This window comes from Trichoderma breve, chromosome 2 (genome assembly GCF_028502605.1).
Source record: "Trichoderma breve strain T069 chromosome 2, whole genome shotgun sequence".
Classification (NCBI taxonomy): Eukaryota; Fungi; Ascomycota; class Sordariomycetes; order Hypocreales; family Hypocreaceae; genus Trichoderma; species Trichoderma breve.
Genome location: NC_079233.1, coordinates 1,601,960 through 1,617,185, shown reverse-complemented (window position 1 = coordinate 1,617,185; position 15,226 = coordinate 1,601,960). Strand labels below are relative to the sequence as shown.

At 50.0% G+C, this 15,226-nt stretch overlaps 5 protein-coding genes across 5 annotated transcripts; 1 reads left to right on the top strand and 4 right to left on the bottom strand.

Annotated features, from left to right (window-relative positions):
- Positions 1 to 351: 351 nt before the first annotated feature.
- Positions 352 to 2,856, bottom strand: T069G_02730 (uncharacterized protein; the record flags this gene model as incomplete). The annotated part of the gene is made up of 3 exons (XM_056169940.1): positions 352 to 387; positions 505 to 2,721; positions 2,779 to 2,856. The coding sequence occupies 3 exons, from the start codon at positions 2,854 to 2,856 to the stop codon at positions 352 to 354; spliced, it is 2,331 nt and encodes a 776-aa protein (XP_056030832.1).
- A 1,343-nt stretch (positions 2,857 to 4,199) lies between these two features.
- T069G_02729 (SMC proteins flexible hinge domain-containing protein) lies at positions 4,200 to 9,149 on the bottom strand (the record flags this gene model as incomplete). Its single annotated transcript, XM_056169939.1, has 3 exons — positions 4,200 to 4,433; positions 4,518 to 6,071; positions 6,120 to 9,149. 3 exons carry the CDS (start codon positions 9,147 to 9,149, stop codon positions 4,200 to 4,202), a joined length of 4,818 nt encoding a protein of 1,605 aa, XP_056030831.1.
- A 521-nt stretch (positions 9,150 to 9,670) lies between these two features.
- T069G_02728 (nuclear pore complex assembly domain-containing protein) lies at positions 9,671 to 10,685 on the top strand (the record flags this gene model as incomplete). Its single annotated transcript, XM_056169938.1, has 3 exons — positions 9,671 to 9,824; positions 9,884 to 10,119; positions 10,170 to 10,685. The coding sequence occupies 3 exons, from the start codon at positions 9,671 to 9,673 to the stop codon at positions 10,683 to 10,685; spliced, it is 906 nt and encodes a 301-aa protein (XP_056030830.1).
- Positions 10,686 to 10,957: 272 nt separating this feature from the next.
- Positions 10,958 to 11,760, bottom strand: T069G_02727 (emopamil binding protein domain-containing protein; the record flags this gene model as incomplete). The annotated part of the gene is made up of 2 exons (XM_056169937.1): positions 10,958 to 11,412; positions 11,505 to 11,760. The coding sequence occupies 2 exons, from the start codon at positions 11,758 to 11,760 to the stop codon at positions 10,958 to 10,960; spliced, it is 711 nt and encodes a 236-aa protein (XP_056030829.1).
- Positions 11,761 to 13,157: 1,397 nt separating this feature from the next.
- Positions 13,158 to 14,301, bottom strand: T069G_02726 (uncharacterized protein; the record flags this gene model as incomplete). Its single annotated transcript, XM_056169936.1, has 3 exons — positions 13,158 to 13,447; positions 13,493 to 13,791; positions 13,940 to 14,301. 3 exons carry the CDS (start codon positions 14,299 to 14,301, stop codon positions 13,158 to 13,160), a joined length of 951 nt encoding a protein of 316 aa, XP_056030828.1.
- Positions 14,302 to 15,226: the final 925 nt, after the last annotated feature.

Here is a 15,226-nt window from a genome sequence, read left to right as displayed (position 1 = left end):
TATGACGGGAATGGGTTGGACGGAGTCTGGTTTACTTTAACGCCTTCATGTAATTTGCTTAGATGAATACCCGGGACAAAGAGAATCCTGGAGCCTAAATGAATCGGACTTTTTTTTTCTTGTTGAAAAGATTCAAATCATTGTGTGCCTCCTACTTAATGATAGTGATGTGTGGCCTGAAATATTGGAAATGCTTCAAAGTAATGTTCGATAAAAATCAATACCCAGGACAAAAAGACAAGAGCCACAAGATCAGTCCCGCCAATCTTCACCTTCACTCTGCACTTCATTGTGTACAAACACAAACAGCCAAGCCTTCACTCCCACAGCACAATCTCTCAAGCAATCTCCTCAAAAGAGGCCCGGCCTCACCAACACACTTCCATTCTGCGCACACTCATAAGGATCAACACAAACACCCCCTCCGCAACAACTCCCAGTCAAACAAACATACGTCGGATGTCCCGCCTTGGAACAATCATCATCAACCTTACACTCACTCACGAAATTCTCACACTCCGTAATCTCAAACGCCACAGACGCTCCTGAAGCCATCTTCCCACAAACACATCCCGTATCGCCAAGGTGAGCGCTGGCCGGATACGCACAAGTCCCCGCCGTCTCGTTCTTCTGGGAATCGCTTCCGGGGCTGCAGCAAGCAAGTTTCGCTGGGTCTTGGATTGTTACGTTGAAGGGCTTGGGGTTCTCGGGCGCCCAGTTGAGTCTGGCGATGGCGTCGATGGTGGTGACGCCTGCGCGGAGGCTCATCTTCAGGGGCATGTCGCCTGCGTGAAGATCCTCGCAGATGTCGTCTTCGAAGTTGCGGTACTTGTTGTACACGTCGATGTACTCCTGGATGGCGCTCGCTTTGCCGGGCGGTTGAGTGCGCAGTTTGGAGAATGCTTGCTTGAGGATCTCCCAGAGTTGCTCGTAGTAGATGACGATGAGGTTAGCCTCGGCCTTTTGCGCGTCGTCGAGGCCTTGGTTGTAGAGCTCGGTTCGAAGGGACTCTGGGTTGATAAAATCCTGGCCGTTGGCCTCGAGGGTTGTGATGACAGTGGACAAGTCGGGACAGGCACCGCCAAAGGGATCCGTGAAGAGGAACTCTTCGATGTCGTTCCGCACAGCCCATTCGCATTTCAGGGTGCCCGAGTCTGAGCCAGGGAATGTGCAGTCAAAGAGCCATCGCCCGGTATCCTCATCAGCCTCGATGTCATTGCAGTCTGTGTCCCCAATCTTGAGATTTGGATACTGTCTGACTGTCTGCTTGACCGGATTGTTGCACTGATCTCGTAGATAAAGCGTCTGTTTGAAGTCCGTGTCGCTCATCCGCTTCCGCTTGCGATCTCCCACGGAACAAACTTGCCCAGAAAGCGCGGCAAGCTGCTCGTACATGGATTCAATCGTGATGGACACATCATACTGACATTTCTTTGTTGAGAAGTGAATGCCTTTACCATCGATAATCATCGCATTGTAAAGAGAGTCCACAATGGCAATGTAGCTCCGATTAGAAACATCGATATAGTGAGTTCCTTCAGCTGCATCACGAAGTGTAAGATATAAGGGGTCGACGCCATCCACTTGGAAATCGACGGACTCGATATATGGGAATGGGATCGTTGCGTTTACCTCTCGGAGCTTTGTGTTGTGAAGTAGTGCCCTTCGAGTTGAACCCGCTGCTGGCTCCGGCATTTGATAACAAGTCGGCTTGACAATGGCACCTGTTCGAGTTACTTGTGTGAAATTCGCAGCGGGTAAAGGAGGGGGGCCTGTCTGTGTTGCGTTAACAATAGGGCTGATGGTGCTGGTGTTGAAGCCGCTGGGCGTAATGAAAGGGGCAGAGGTGAGAGTGGCTGTCGTCGTTGCGTTTGTGGTTACAGATCCTGCTCCTGAGTTGTCAGGGCTAACCGTGGTTGTGGAAGATAGAGAGCCTGTAGTTCCAGTGCCTCGTGGAGAAGATACCGTTGAGGTGTTCCAACCCGTGGCTGTGGATGCATCTCCAGATGTTATTGTCGGTGTAGCTCCAGAGTAGCTGATATCGGAGCTTGTATTGCCCGGATCACTTGCAGTAGAAGTAGGGTCACCTCCACCATCTCTAGAAGTTCCTGTTGCTCCAGTGCCACCGCTTCCTCCATCGCGAGTAGCAGTAGCGTCACCCGTAGCTGTAGTAGATGCCGTCTGAGACGAAGCAGCTGAGCCGCCACCCGTACTAGAGGTCCCTGTTCCCGTTGCAGAACCGCTTGCAGAGTTAGTATCACTCTGGTCAGATCGTCCGGATGTTGCAGTCTCTTGGGAAGAGCCTTGTGATGTGCGTGTGGCCTTGTCAGTCATGGATCCAGTATCAGAACCAACGATACCTGATGCAGTCTCTGAGGCAGTCTCAGAGCCACTCGTCATTGGATCAGTGGGTGACTCTAGAATGCTCGAAGGCTCAATGGAAGCACCACCAGTAGAACCCGCATCGCTACTCGTGGAAGTTTTGGTGCCATGAGAGCTTCCATCAGTAGCCCCTGAACCATTATCACTATTAGTCTCTGAAACTCCTCCATCAGCGCCATCCGAAGATCTGGCTTGAGTACCACCACTTGTAATCGTCGGGCCACGAGAATAGCGCCACGAAGTATACGATATAGTGCCATTCTCCTGGCCACTCCAAGAACCAGTTGCACTAGGCGCTGCAGTTCCAAACGAAGTACAGGTCGTCATAAGACAGGCACACTATGTGAGATAAGTTAACATATGAACAAGCTGTCGACATCAATGAGAAAGACTTACATATGAGGACAACTTGGCTGAGGAATACGACGTGAACTGGGTAGGAGTCGACGAAACCTCGCAAGGAGTCCTCATCATGCTGGAGCAAAATTCCCCGCCATCTCGAGAGAGTGAGGTATAAAGGCTGTCATGAGAACACGAAACCGCATTCTGAGCTGCAGGAAGGGCAAATACGCCAGGAAGGATGAAGAGGACCGCAGAAAGAAGCATTGTAACAAGACGATGATGGGCAGATAGCTAACGAAGAGATAATGTCTGATCATTGGCAAGTAGTAGTATATGATGGGTGATACTACCGGTATATATAGATATTTATCATGAAGAGCAGTATATATAGCATCGATATCTTAGGAAATTGCACAACTTCGTATGCTCTCTCCCAAGACACGAGACATGGTGTATCCGTAACTCAGCTGCCCCTGACAAGGATCGAGGAACAGGCAGGACTTTCAAACTTGGCGTTGAATCTAACCATATAAACCAACCCGTCCCGAGCCTCAGTAGAGCCTAGATCAGGCAGCTCACCGAGACACAGCTGGCATTGCTCATGTCTCGGCATAACTAGATGTGCTTCCAGCCCCTTATTCAGGTCCCCTCTCGGCCTTACTTTCCAAGCTGAACGTCGAGTCCATCACCACCTTGACACAATCCAGACATGTCCAAATTAAGGACTTCAGCCACAATCCTTCACACGCTTCGAAACTCCCCCCTCCACCATCTCCCCTCCTCGTCACACAAGATCTCATCCGTGCAACATCACCCAGAAGCCAAGACCCATCAACATCTTGTCTCATGCAATGGCGATCGCGAGATCCGGCACTTCCCCCTCTCTCCCCTAAAGGGGCGCTGCTGTGCGAACGATGGCACGTGGCACAATGTGCACACCTCCAAAAGGGCTGCAGTTCAAGACATTTCTCGCATTGCCCAATCTGGGGTTGGTGGAGGAGCTTGGGGAGAAGCTACTCGAGAGAAGCGAGTGCGCTTGGTGCGAGCGCGAGAGGCGAGTGCTTTCGCTTCCAGAGACCAGAGTCTAAGTTGTTGCCACCATGGGTTCCCTCTCTTTTGACAACGATATCTTCGAAGCCAATAGTGGTAAGGGGAAATAGGGGGTGCTTCGTGATGTGGGAGCAGAGGAACATGAACACGGCTTTCACATCTCACATTTCTAGGACTCAGCTGAATATTGTTCATGAATAATCATAAAGAGAGAGAAAATGCATCCCGTTATTTTCAACTCGACATCCGTCAGAGTTCCAAAAAGCCAGCCGCCATATACTCCTTCAATGCCTGCCTACCCTTTCTTCCCGTATATGTTTGTATGTCATGGACACATTATGAACTATTGTAATAAATCAGCCATCGCATTCTTAAACAATATGTAGTCGCCCGGCTCATAATTTTGAAAGGACAACTTAGCAGTCCTACCTTATCGTCACCGTGGCTGTGTTCCCGCCAAGTGTCCTCTGCTGTTGCTGCAGCGTCAGAGGCCTGTCGATGAAGTCTTTGTTCTCTATTGTTACGCTCTTTGTCATATGGTTGACCTTGTACACGCCGACGAGTCGCGCTGCAAGCTCAAACATGTTGTTTCGTAGCGAGATAACGATGAACTGTGCGTTCTTTGTGCGCTCCTTGATGTAGTTCGCCACGATCGAGACCTGGTAGCGTGTGTTAGCAAGAAGGGTCTTATCGTCACCAAGTACGAGAAAGGGGCTTGGAAATGGCTGCAGAGCCATACTTACGTTTCGGAAGTCCAAAGCAGCATCAATCTCGTCCATGACATATAGCGGCGTCGGTTTGTAGTGATGCAAAGCAAACACCAATGCAAGACTACTGAGGGTCTTCTCGCCACCCGAAAGGTTGCCGATATTCTTCCAACTCTTCTTTGGCGGCATCACACTGAAGAGGATTCCTTCGCTGAACGGATCCAAGCTGTCGACCAGCTCGAGTTCTGCGTTACCTCCCATGGTGATCATTTGGTACATTTCCTTGAGACGTAAGGAAATGGCGCTGAAGCCCTCCATGAACCCTTCAAGTCGCAAGCGACGCAAATCGTCACACCTCTTCTTGGCGGCATCGCGCTGCTCAATTGCCGTCTGCAAATCAGATGCACGAGATACATGCTCTTCTACACGACGACGGTATTCAGCCAATACGCCAAGGTCGACATTGACATTCTGCGTCTTCTCCTCCAGGGCCGCGATTTCGCCCTTCAGAGTCTCCTTGCTCATACCGGCCAATTCGTCCGGTGTATACCTTGGGAGTTGGCCAGGTTGGCGAGCGGGCGCGCTTGGGGCATGTTCAGTTTTGTCAGAGGCGGCGTCGTCGATTTCAACATCGGACATTTCAACATCATCGTCAGTCATCTCAACATCGCCATCCTCATCGCCATTTGCCGGAGCATCAGGCATCTCAGGCGCCTCTGCTTCTTCAGTCTTGATGACTCTGGAACCCGAGCCGCCGATGAGATCATCGATATCCTGAAGTGTAAGCTTGGATAGCTTGTCCTCCCAGTATCGAAGTCGTTTTTGGTTATCAGTCAGCACCTTGTGGTTCTCCTCAAGCTTGTTCCGCATCTCAATCTCCACTGCACGGCTCTCGTTTAGCTCCGCAATCTTCTCGTCTAACTCCCCCTTGAGCTTTTTCAGATCTTTCTTCTTCGACGCCAGGCCTTCCTCGGCTTCTTCGACGCGAGCTTTCAGCTCTTCAGCCTTCTCTCCTTGATTGTCAAGGCCGTCCTGGAGCTGTTGGAGGTCATGCACTGCCGCATCTCGCTCTTTAGTTGCTTTTGCGTAGTCCTTTTCAAGCTTGATCTTTTGCTTCTCAGCCTTGGCTTTCTGAACTTCAGCCTTGGACACTTCCTCGTGGTGAGACGCAATCTCTTCCTTGATAGAATCGACCTTGGCTCGTTGAGCTCGCAATCTCTCTCCACCGAGCTCCATGATCTTGTTCTGAAGAGCTTTGATTTCTTCTTCGAGGCTGGATGTCTCGCCACGGAGCTTGTCCACTTCCGCGTTAAGCTTGGCTACTTCCTTTTGCAGTGTTGAAATACGCTTGGTGTCTTCGGTAGATGGTTGGTACTCCTTGCCGACTTCCTTGATGCGTCGCTCAATATCAGCCAAGTTTCGCGTGGCGCTCTCCATTTCTAACCCAAGCTTTTGCATTTTGGTGTCCAACTGTGGGATCTTGCGGTTGATCTCTTTCAGTGTATTCTCGCACTCTCGCTGATACTCTTGGAACTCTTGAAACTTGGCTTCCCATTGGTCACGATCCTCTTCGAGCTTGGCGACTTGCTCCTTTGTAGTATCGGCAACAAGTTTGGAAGACATCAGGCCCCTCTTTACAGTTGTGCCACCTCCAGACATCGTACCGGACTTGTCAATTAATTCACCATCCAGCGTCACAACTCGCCATCTCCTGGCACCATAAGCGATGCGATTTGCCTGCGCGAGATCATTGGCAACGAGCGTATCTTGCATAGCGTGATAGAAAGCCGGTAGGAATTTGTCTGCCTTCGCTGTGATGAGATCAAACAATCGCGGTGCATTTTCCGGTGTTTGAATCGGTGATAAGTCTCGCTGGCGCAGTTTGTCTAGACAGATAAAGTTGCCACGGCCGAGCTTATTCTTGCGTAGGTGCTCGATGCACTGCTGGCCGGCCTCGACTGTTTCAGTGACAAAGTTATCCAGTGAAGGACACGCGGTGGAAACGGCAACATCGTATTTCTTGTCAATGGTACCGAGATTGCCCAGACGACCGTGGAATCCATCAATACGACCTGATTCTTTCATCCTCATTAGGGCAGATAAGACGTTGCCCCTTGTCTGGGTATTGGCCAAACTTGAGCGAGCCTCGTCTGCCTTTTGGCGCGCGCTGGAGATCTTAGCCCTTATCTTTGGCTCTTGTTCTGCGAGAATATCAAGTTCAGACTTCATCTTCTCGGCCTCCTTTGTCAATTTTGCCTTTTCAGTCTGGCAGGCCTTGAGCTCTTTCTGCTTGGCGACCTTGCCTTCTTCGATGGACGATATCTTGGCCTCGAGCTCCTGCAGGGCAACGGCACCAGCATTTGCTTTTTCTTTGAGAATGTTCATCTCGCTTTCAGCAACAGCAATGGAAGATTGCTTCTGATTGATCTTCTCAATCCACGGCTCGAGAGACTTTTGTTTGACTGCAATTTGGTCCGAAAAGACTTTTGTCTTTCCCTTCATGCTCTCTCGAATGTTGGTAAGTTCGGCTTCCTCTTCCTTTGCCATCGTCTCCATCGCCGTAATCTCTTGTGATCGAGTTTCGATATCGGCGCCGCATTGCTCAATTGTCTCATCAGCTTCGGCCGCATTCCTTTCGGCGTTTCGAATGGTTTTCTCGAGCTTCTTTCTCTTGTCTTCCAAGAATTTCTTTTTCTCGTCAAACTTGACACGTTCTTGCTCGAATTTTGCCAATTCTTTTGACAAGACCTGAGTTTGCTTCTCTTGAATCTCAAACTCCCTCTTGCCCATTTCGTATTTGCCTTCGAGTTCCTTGATAAGCTGTTGGCTCCCTTCGTGTTTCTCCAGTTCAACATCAAGCTCGGCCTGCATCTGATTGATCGCCTCCTCCGTGACCGCCATGTTGTCGTTGCATTCGTGGATATAGAGTTGATACAAAGCGGACTGCTTCATAGCGAGCTCATTCTCATCTCGGATAAATGCAAGTGCCTTGTCTTTCTTCTCTTCCAGACTGTTCTTCTCTTTCTCGACATGCTGAACACGGGAATTTTTTTCTACGCAAACCTCGTTGAGTGTTTCAACCTCAGCGGCGGACTCTTCTATCGGTGTTTTATATTTGGAGGTTCCGATAATGTCTTCAAGATATTCTAGCAATCCGTCTTCATGCTCGTTTGCAGCTTTAGGTTTCATCTGAGCAATCGACTCAACTTCTCCCTGGAGGATTAGAAAACGCTTGTGGTCAAGGTCTACACCACGATCTCGCAGCAGTGTAGTGACGGTTGTAAAGTCTGACGCTTTGTTGTTGATGAAGTATTTGCTAGAGTTGTTGCGGAAGGCCTTGCGGGAGATGATGAGCTCTGAGTCTGGGATAACAACGTGGCCACCGCCAGGCTGGTCTAGAACCTCTTGGAAGTGAACAGCAACCTCACAGAACTCGAGGTTGGGATACTGCGCAGAGTTATGAATCAAAGCCGAAATCTTGCCTTGTCGCATCTTGCTAGCTCGGAAACCAAACACGAAAAGGAGTGAGTCGATGACGTTGGATTTTCCAGAGCCGTTAGGCCCAACGACCGATGAGAACGACGCGTGAAATGGTCCTACATCCTGCCGGCCAGCATAACTCTTGAAATTGTTGAGAATCAAATGCGTGATGACAATGCGAGGCTTTGGTGTTGTGTCCTCAACAACGGGAATCGTCATTGTTCGCGACTTGAGGACGATATCCAACGGCTTGTCCATAATGGGTTCCATCGACGACTTCGTGGGGGACTCTGACGGCTTGTTGGGCTTGACAGCTGATGGCGGCGGTAGCAGATTGGCCGCATTGATATTTGATGTAATGTCTGCCAAAGGCGAATCCTGCTTCTGAGGTGCGGTAGGAGTGGACTCTCGCAACTGCGGTGCAGTGTCTGCCAAAGGCGAATCTTGCCTCTGCGCTGCTGGCGGAGGGGACTGTCGAAGCTGCGTTGCTGGTGTATCAAGCGATGTCGGCGGTAAGGGAGTCGCGGCTGGCGTCTCCTGCGGCGCCGGTGTGCTTCGGAATTTTGTGCTGGCTCTTGATCTCGGGGCAGCTCGCGGTTTTGGTGTAGCCCGTTCTTCTCCTCCTGATGGTTGATCATCTGGCACGATCGTCGACCTTTTCTTATTCCTAGGTCTTGGGGTCGGAGGATCGTCGACTGATGCGTTGCTGGACATGGAGCTTCGTGATGCCATGCTCCTCCGCTTTGCCGGCGTCACACGGCCTGTAGAAAGGGTGGTGTCTAGGTGAGATACGTCCACTGAACCAAGCCGACTGGACTCAACAGAGGCTGCAGCCGGAATCTTCCTAGGTCGGCCACGGATCCTCGTCGAAGTCGATGTGACGTCCGCCTGAGAAATCTCATCTTCTCCAAGTATGTCGTTGCTATCAGCCGTCTCAGACGCAGCCGGAGTGGGAGCTTTCTTTAGGCGTCCACGAACTCGAACGGCAGCGGGTGGTTGAGCAGAAGCAGCCGCAGGCGGCACCGATCCGCGCTTAGTCCTACTTCGCTTGACGGCCGGCTTTTCTTCTTCAAATGGTGACTCTTCCTTGATTTGGCGACTGGTGTTGGATGCCATGGAGATTTCATCCTCGTCGTCGGACTCGACAATAGCGCGCCTCTGGGCGACGCGTCGTGGTCGAGAAGCCATGATATTTAGTGGGCTGTCGCTCCCAAGCCCAGATGCGATGGATGAGATGCTGTCGCGAAAGCCCCGATTCGAAGTAGCAAAATCGTCGTGAGGATGAAATGAGAGATGGGCGATGTGATTGAGCCTGGAGTGCCGATCCACAGCCCTCGCCTGTCGCTATTTTGATGGCCTTGCAATTGACCGCTAGAATCTCGATCTTGTTAGACCCCGCGCTTTTGTTTGGAAATGTCCAAATACGTGGTTTGTAAACAACGGGTACGTACCTGGAACCCCACCACGGCCACTGTTCTGTGGGTGTCTTTCAGTGGCTTCAGCGCTACGGCTGGCGGCGCCTCAAGCTTAGAAGCAGCTGCACGTGACGTCGCGACAAGCATCAGCCTTCCAGTTAGAGCACTGAAGCTAGTGACTGCTGCCCTGGACTGGGAGCTTCATTTTTGATAACCTTGAATGCTACCCTTCGTTTTCTCTTCCTCCAAAACCCAATCCCCAACATTTGGATTTGCCTCAATACCTTTGCAACAATGATCGAGTACACCGACTACCAGAAGGTTTTCCCACCGGGAGCTCAAATGCCCTACGACCGCAAGCGCATACACGAAATCGAGGCGCGTCGGAAAGAGTTGGGTGGACAGCTCTTTATTGATCGTGTGCTGAAAGCATTGGGCATCAGCAAGAGTCAGTTTGGCTGACCTTATATGGGCATTGCGATTTGGAACTGACACCGTATTACACAGGCAAGGTGTATCCTCCGAAAAACGACAATGGAGTCAAACAGCTCCACCAACAGATTTGCGAAAGCAACATGTCGATGCACCACAAGCTGTCCTTGATCTACTATGTTCTCCTAGACTTTGACACGGTTGAGGGCCAAGCATCTCTATCAGAAACCTTTGCTTCCGCTTCCAGCATGCCGCAGAAGTACGAGATATTTATGAAGGGGCTGTGGTACATGGATGGCCTCGAATTTTCGGTTTGTAACAATCGATTCGCCAAAACAGGGCCTTGCTAACAGTCTGCTAGACCGCTCTGGAATATGTCGCCCACCCATCGCTGGTATCGGATTTTGCAGATGATATTATCATCGCACTGGTTCAGAATGCCCCGGATGGCGACTATGATCTTGCGCTGTCTTATTTCCACACTGTTCAGCCAGTCTTGAAGAATTCCAAGGCCCTTGAGCTCATCTTTGGCGCCATGGCTCAAACCAACGTCACTGAGGCGCTTCTTTATTCCCGAACATATCCTGAGCATGCCCGCGAGCAGCTCTTCCGACAGTTGATTGCAGAAACGCTCGGTAATAAGTCAGATCAGGCAGGCGAATTGGCTTTTCTGCCCTTTGACTCTACCGAAGAAGCGTGGTTTGAGGAATACCTCTCGACAGGTGATGGAAGAAATCTCAAAAAGGCCAAGGACACCCTTCTCGTCCGCAAAATTGCCAGCGATCGATTTGACGAGATTCGAACCCAAAGAACGAGCAGCCAGTGGGGTCCTGTGCTTGAAGGTATCAAGTCAGGCATCGAGGGCCAATTGGAATGATGACTAACTCAACAAAATCTCTTGTTAATATACCTGGATCATTTTGCATAGCGATGGCGTTCTTGTCACTTTATTTTTGGTTAGGTGTAGAGGAAGCACGTGTCAAAATCCTCTACGGAGCAGGCAACACCTAGATGGAATGGTCATGATTGGAAGGCTTCAAACTTATAAAAAGAAGAAAAAAATAGCATCAATTTTTGTCTATACCATATGATAATAATCTTTCCTCTCAAACATCATTGCAGGCAAAATTCGCACAATCCTCCCCTTTTTTACTGTGCCTTCTTACCAACAGATGCCGCCTTGACTTTGGCAAACACGCTTGCAATCTCATTAACGCTCGATCGGATGAGCAGCAAGGGAATGACAATCCAGAAGAAGTTGCAGAGGAAGTAGTAAGCCCAGAAGTAGAATCGCTCAGGTCGGCAGTAGACAATGTCGTTAACGACCTCCTGGAAGGTGCAGATAGCGTAGTAGAGAACATCACCATACAGCTGGCCCAGGCTGATGATGATCTGAAAGGGGTGGCGGAGCGGGTGGTCGGCGATGATGAAGTAGACGCAGAAAAAGGACATGGGGCCCCAGAAAACAGCAGTGACAGTCTCCATGCAGACGGTGAAAGCATCTTGGGTCATGTAACGAGAATCCGAGAGGGCATACTCCTTCCAGAGCTGGCCAAAGATGTCTGTTCTACCAGCCATGTCGAAGGCATTGTAGGAGAAATAGCCTGCATACATGTTAACATTCGACTCCATTGAATCAGGAACACAAGATGAGAGTATTGTATGTAAAGCCAGGGAACTGGACATGCTCGCTCACCTTCGAAAAAGAGATGGATACAACCGCAGAGGGCGAACCACATGGCAACCAGCATCTCACCGCTGCCCATTGAGGGCCTCATCCGCTGAATGAGGCCATACGTGACAAGAAAGATGACAGAACATCCCGCAGCAAAGATTGACACCAGGACAGCCGCCGAATGTGTGTTGGCAACGTAGGTTGGTAGCTCAACGGCAAAAGGAGAGAAGGGGTGAAGCGGCAGATCTGCCATGACTTGCTCAACAGTGCTATTCATTGCTGGCTTAGGATTCGACGAGCAAAATGAGAGGAAACCTGCTGACGAAGAGGAAGAACAAGGAAGAGAGAGAGGAAGAGAGAGAGTAAGCACAAGCTTAAATCCCCACGAGTCAATGGATGGTTGTTTGTCCGTCTGTTTGTGAAGAAGATTTTGTCTCTTTTATCTGTGTGTTTCCATCAACACCTGGCCAGCAAAGATTGGCTGGTGCCAGTGTTACGGCCCAGTCAAATTACGAATACGGCTAGTTTTGTGTCTAGCAGCGATTTATTAAAGGGGGCGGTGACGAATATCGACGCCCAAAGATGGGGGCCCTTTTTTGATATTGATATGATTCCCGAATTCCTTTTCGATCAATTGCCGGATATGGAGGAGTAGCATTGATGACGTTTCTCGTTCATTTCGAGAGAAGCATCTTACAGCAGTTTTGTGGCACGACTTCTTCACTAACACGCCGAAATTCGCTAATACGAGCGGGCATCAGCCGTACGGAGAAATTGTAGTGAGATAAATGGAATGCGCGTAATTCGCAGCTTTATTTTGTGGGGTAAAAGGGGGAGGAAAATCTAGATCTTTGTTGGTTGGGTGGCTGTTGGTTGGTTGGCCACTCGTTTTCGTTTAGATCTCCAGAGTTGGCAATTTTATATCCATCATGAGTTAAGTTCCAGGTTAGCAGGCAATTCAAGTACAGTGCATGTACGGAGAACACCACAAAATACACATAGCATTGTTTTTTGCAGCGTTGTGATGGCCTCACGCTTGAGCTTCTATCAATTGACTGTTTATCTATCTTATCTTGATTCATCCGTCCGCAAAACATGTTGTCGTACTCGTACTCCAACAATTTCAGCCCGCTGCTGCGCCACGGCCGCGGCGCCCGCGAATCCCGTCTTGCGCGGAACCCGAAGAGATTCGTAGTCCTTTTGCCAAGTAAACTGACAAATGATTCCCAATTCCGCTTCTCCAAACGGAGTGTTTATTCAAGTTGAATGCTACCTATCCTGCGAATAGATGAGTCTGCGCCACTTGTTGACGAAGCATCGGTGCGGAACGGAGACGAAGGCGGCCGGATATTTGCACGGATAGACGGTTATTTTCGGAAGATGGCCGTGACAGAATAGTATTTGCGAAAGAGAAATAGAATATATAAATAGATGAGGAGAAGAATCATATCCGCCTCCGTTCGCTATTCAAAGTCGTAAAAAGTGGTATTCAAAACGATAAAGGAAAATCCAGCCCCAGCTCCTTGCCCATGTGTCGCTTTACAGTAGGTATCAACAGAGTCCTGGAACTCAAGCTTTCCTGCAAATCATACAAATTCTAGTTGCCCTGCCCATGCATTTCGCTGACAAATATTTCATTACAACATTAATCCTCTTTCTTTTTCATCCACCCAATTATGCGAATCTCGAAGCGGTTTGTAAATGCTCTCCTTCGTGGTTATCACCGGGTAGCTCAGCGGGGGCGTAATAATCTCCCATTTCGTATACCTGACCAGGCAACTTCTTGACCTTTGGAGTTTCTTCTGCTACCTCGTTGTTTGGAAGTTCGCTGCTGATAGGTATCTGAGATCTCCTTGCGCGTCGATAATAGTATATGAAGGCGGCGAAAGCGAGTAAAAAGGCCGCTCCGAGACCAAGGCCAACTCCCAGCCCAACTTTGGCTCCGTTGGAGAGCCCTGAATGACCTTTCCCAAGGTTATCATCTGCTGCGGAAGTTGAAGTTTGCTTGCTTGTTGAGGATGTCGTTCTTGTTGATAGTGTAGTGGATGCGGTGGTTGTCGAGGCAGGTAAATCGCTTGCTTGGAAATTGAGCTGGAACATCGGGGCGTATAACATCATTGTCAGCGACGTCGTCTCTACATCCACCGTGTCACTGGCTGTATCCGTCTGGGTGATCGTAATGACATGGGGAAACGTCTCGGTGCCGGAATCGGTGAGTTTGGTGCCATCGCAAAAGGCTGTTGGAACGGCAGTGGACGTAGCCGTTGCAACGCATGTGTTTCCGTTGATGTTGGCGCATGCGAAACCCCTAGTTGAATGATTGAGTTAGTTAACCTGGCCAATTCGCTGCGCGGAGCAAACTTCTAGATCCAAGCTATTCCTCAATCTCCTGGATTATCCAGCAAGAAGATGCGGTATAACAAATGGACGTCTGGCTCAAACTAGGTTATACTTACGTTGGACAACATCCCACGGCAGTTTCAGACGACACCAGGGTGAATTGGATATCCCATTCAGGCCGCTGCCCGTAAACTGCCGTACAAGCAGTCATGTATCCTGCCGGACACGCAATACCGGGAGAGTAGAATCCCCATCCCACAAAGGGCCATGATGGAGACGCAACCCCCGGCTTGGCTGGCGGCCAACACGCCGTGTTATCCTGCACTTGGCCATCGTTTATCGAATTGCAGGACTGTGCTCTGAATCCTTGGGTGCATGTCGAACATGACGGCATGTAAATTGAGCAAGTCTCGGGCATAGTCCATGTTGTCATTAGAGGGCCTAGCAGAGTGCCGGCCTGGCTTGTGAGAAGGGCCATGGCGAGACGCCTGATGGAGAGATCGATCGCGGCAACAGAGCTATTAAGATTGCCAGTTCTCCCAACGACAGGTCAAGGAAGCACCATATCACGCAGCTCTCGTCGCAGATCAAAGTGGTGAATGCAACAGCGGATGGAAGCGCCAGCCCAGATATGTAATATACAGTAGCGTAGGACCCAAGCAGCATGAAAGACAGCCTGCCGAGGGTCTTATTCACGTGTGGCTCATATTAATGCCTTGAGCGATACCACATTACCGCCTCAAAACAGCATAAGCCTGGTTTCAATGGATATTCCTTCAACTCTTACAAACGAAAAAAGTCCACCCCTGAGACTGCAGAAAGTCTAGCCAGCACACCCACCAAAAGCTGCAAGGAGCTGAATCCTTCTCCTCGAATGCCTGTCGCTCAGCTCCTCCCTCACTGGCCACTAGCCGTTCAGCCTGTGTTATTCCGAACGCGACGATCCAATGATCGTTGAGGCGCAATGCCGCAGTCTGCCTGGGCTCTGAGACATATGCCGTCGTGGAACCGGCATCGGCCTATGAGGTGAGGAAATAGGACGACACGACATAGTCCAGGGGGGCTGGCGAGAAGGATCGCACGCCTTTTCCCAAGGTTCCCGTAGTTTGATGTATGTACAGTACAGGTTGTACGCCAAAGAGAAGATGCTAAGCTCATTCCCACCCAGATGCAGCGCTTAAGAGGCTTTGTTGAGAGCAGGGGTGTCCACCGGGAATCCTAGTCTGTCCAGAGCTAGGATTCAATGAACAGGGGGGGCATCATCATGCTTTTACGGAGTAGAGACAGGCATCTCGTCATGTTGGTACCCAAAAATCAGCAAGATGAGTCGAAATAAGCTGCCAAGATATTGTTAATTATGCACAAGATATTGCTGTATAAGTTGACCTCCCATCAAGAACACT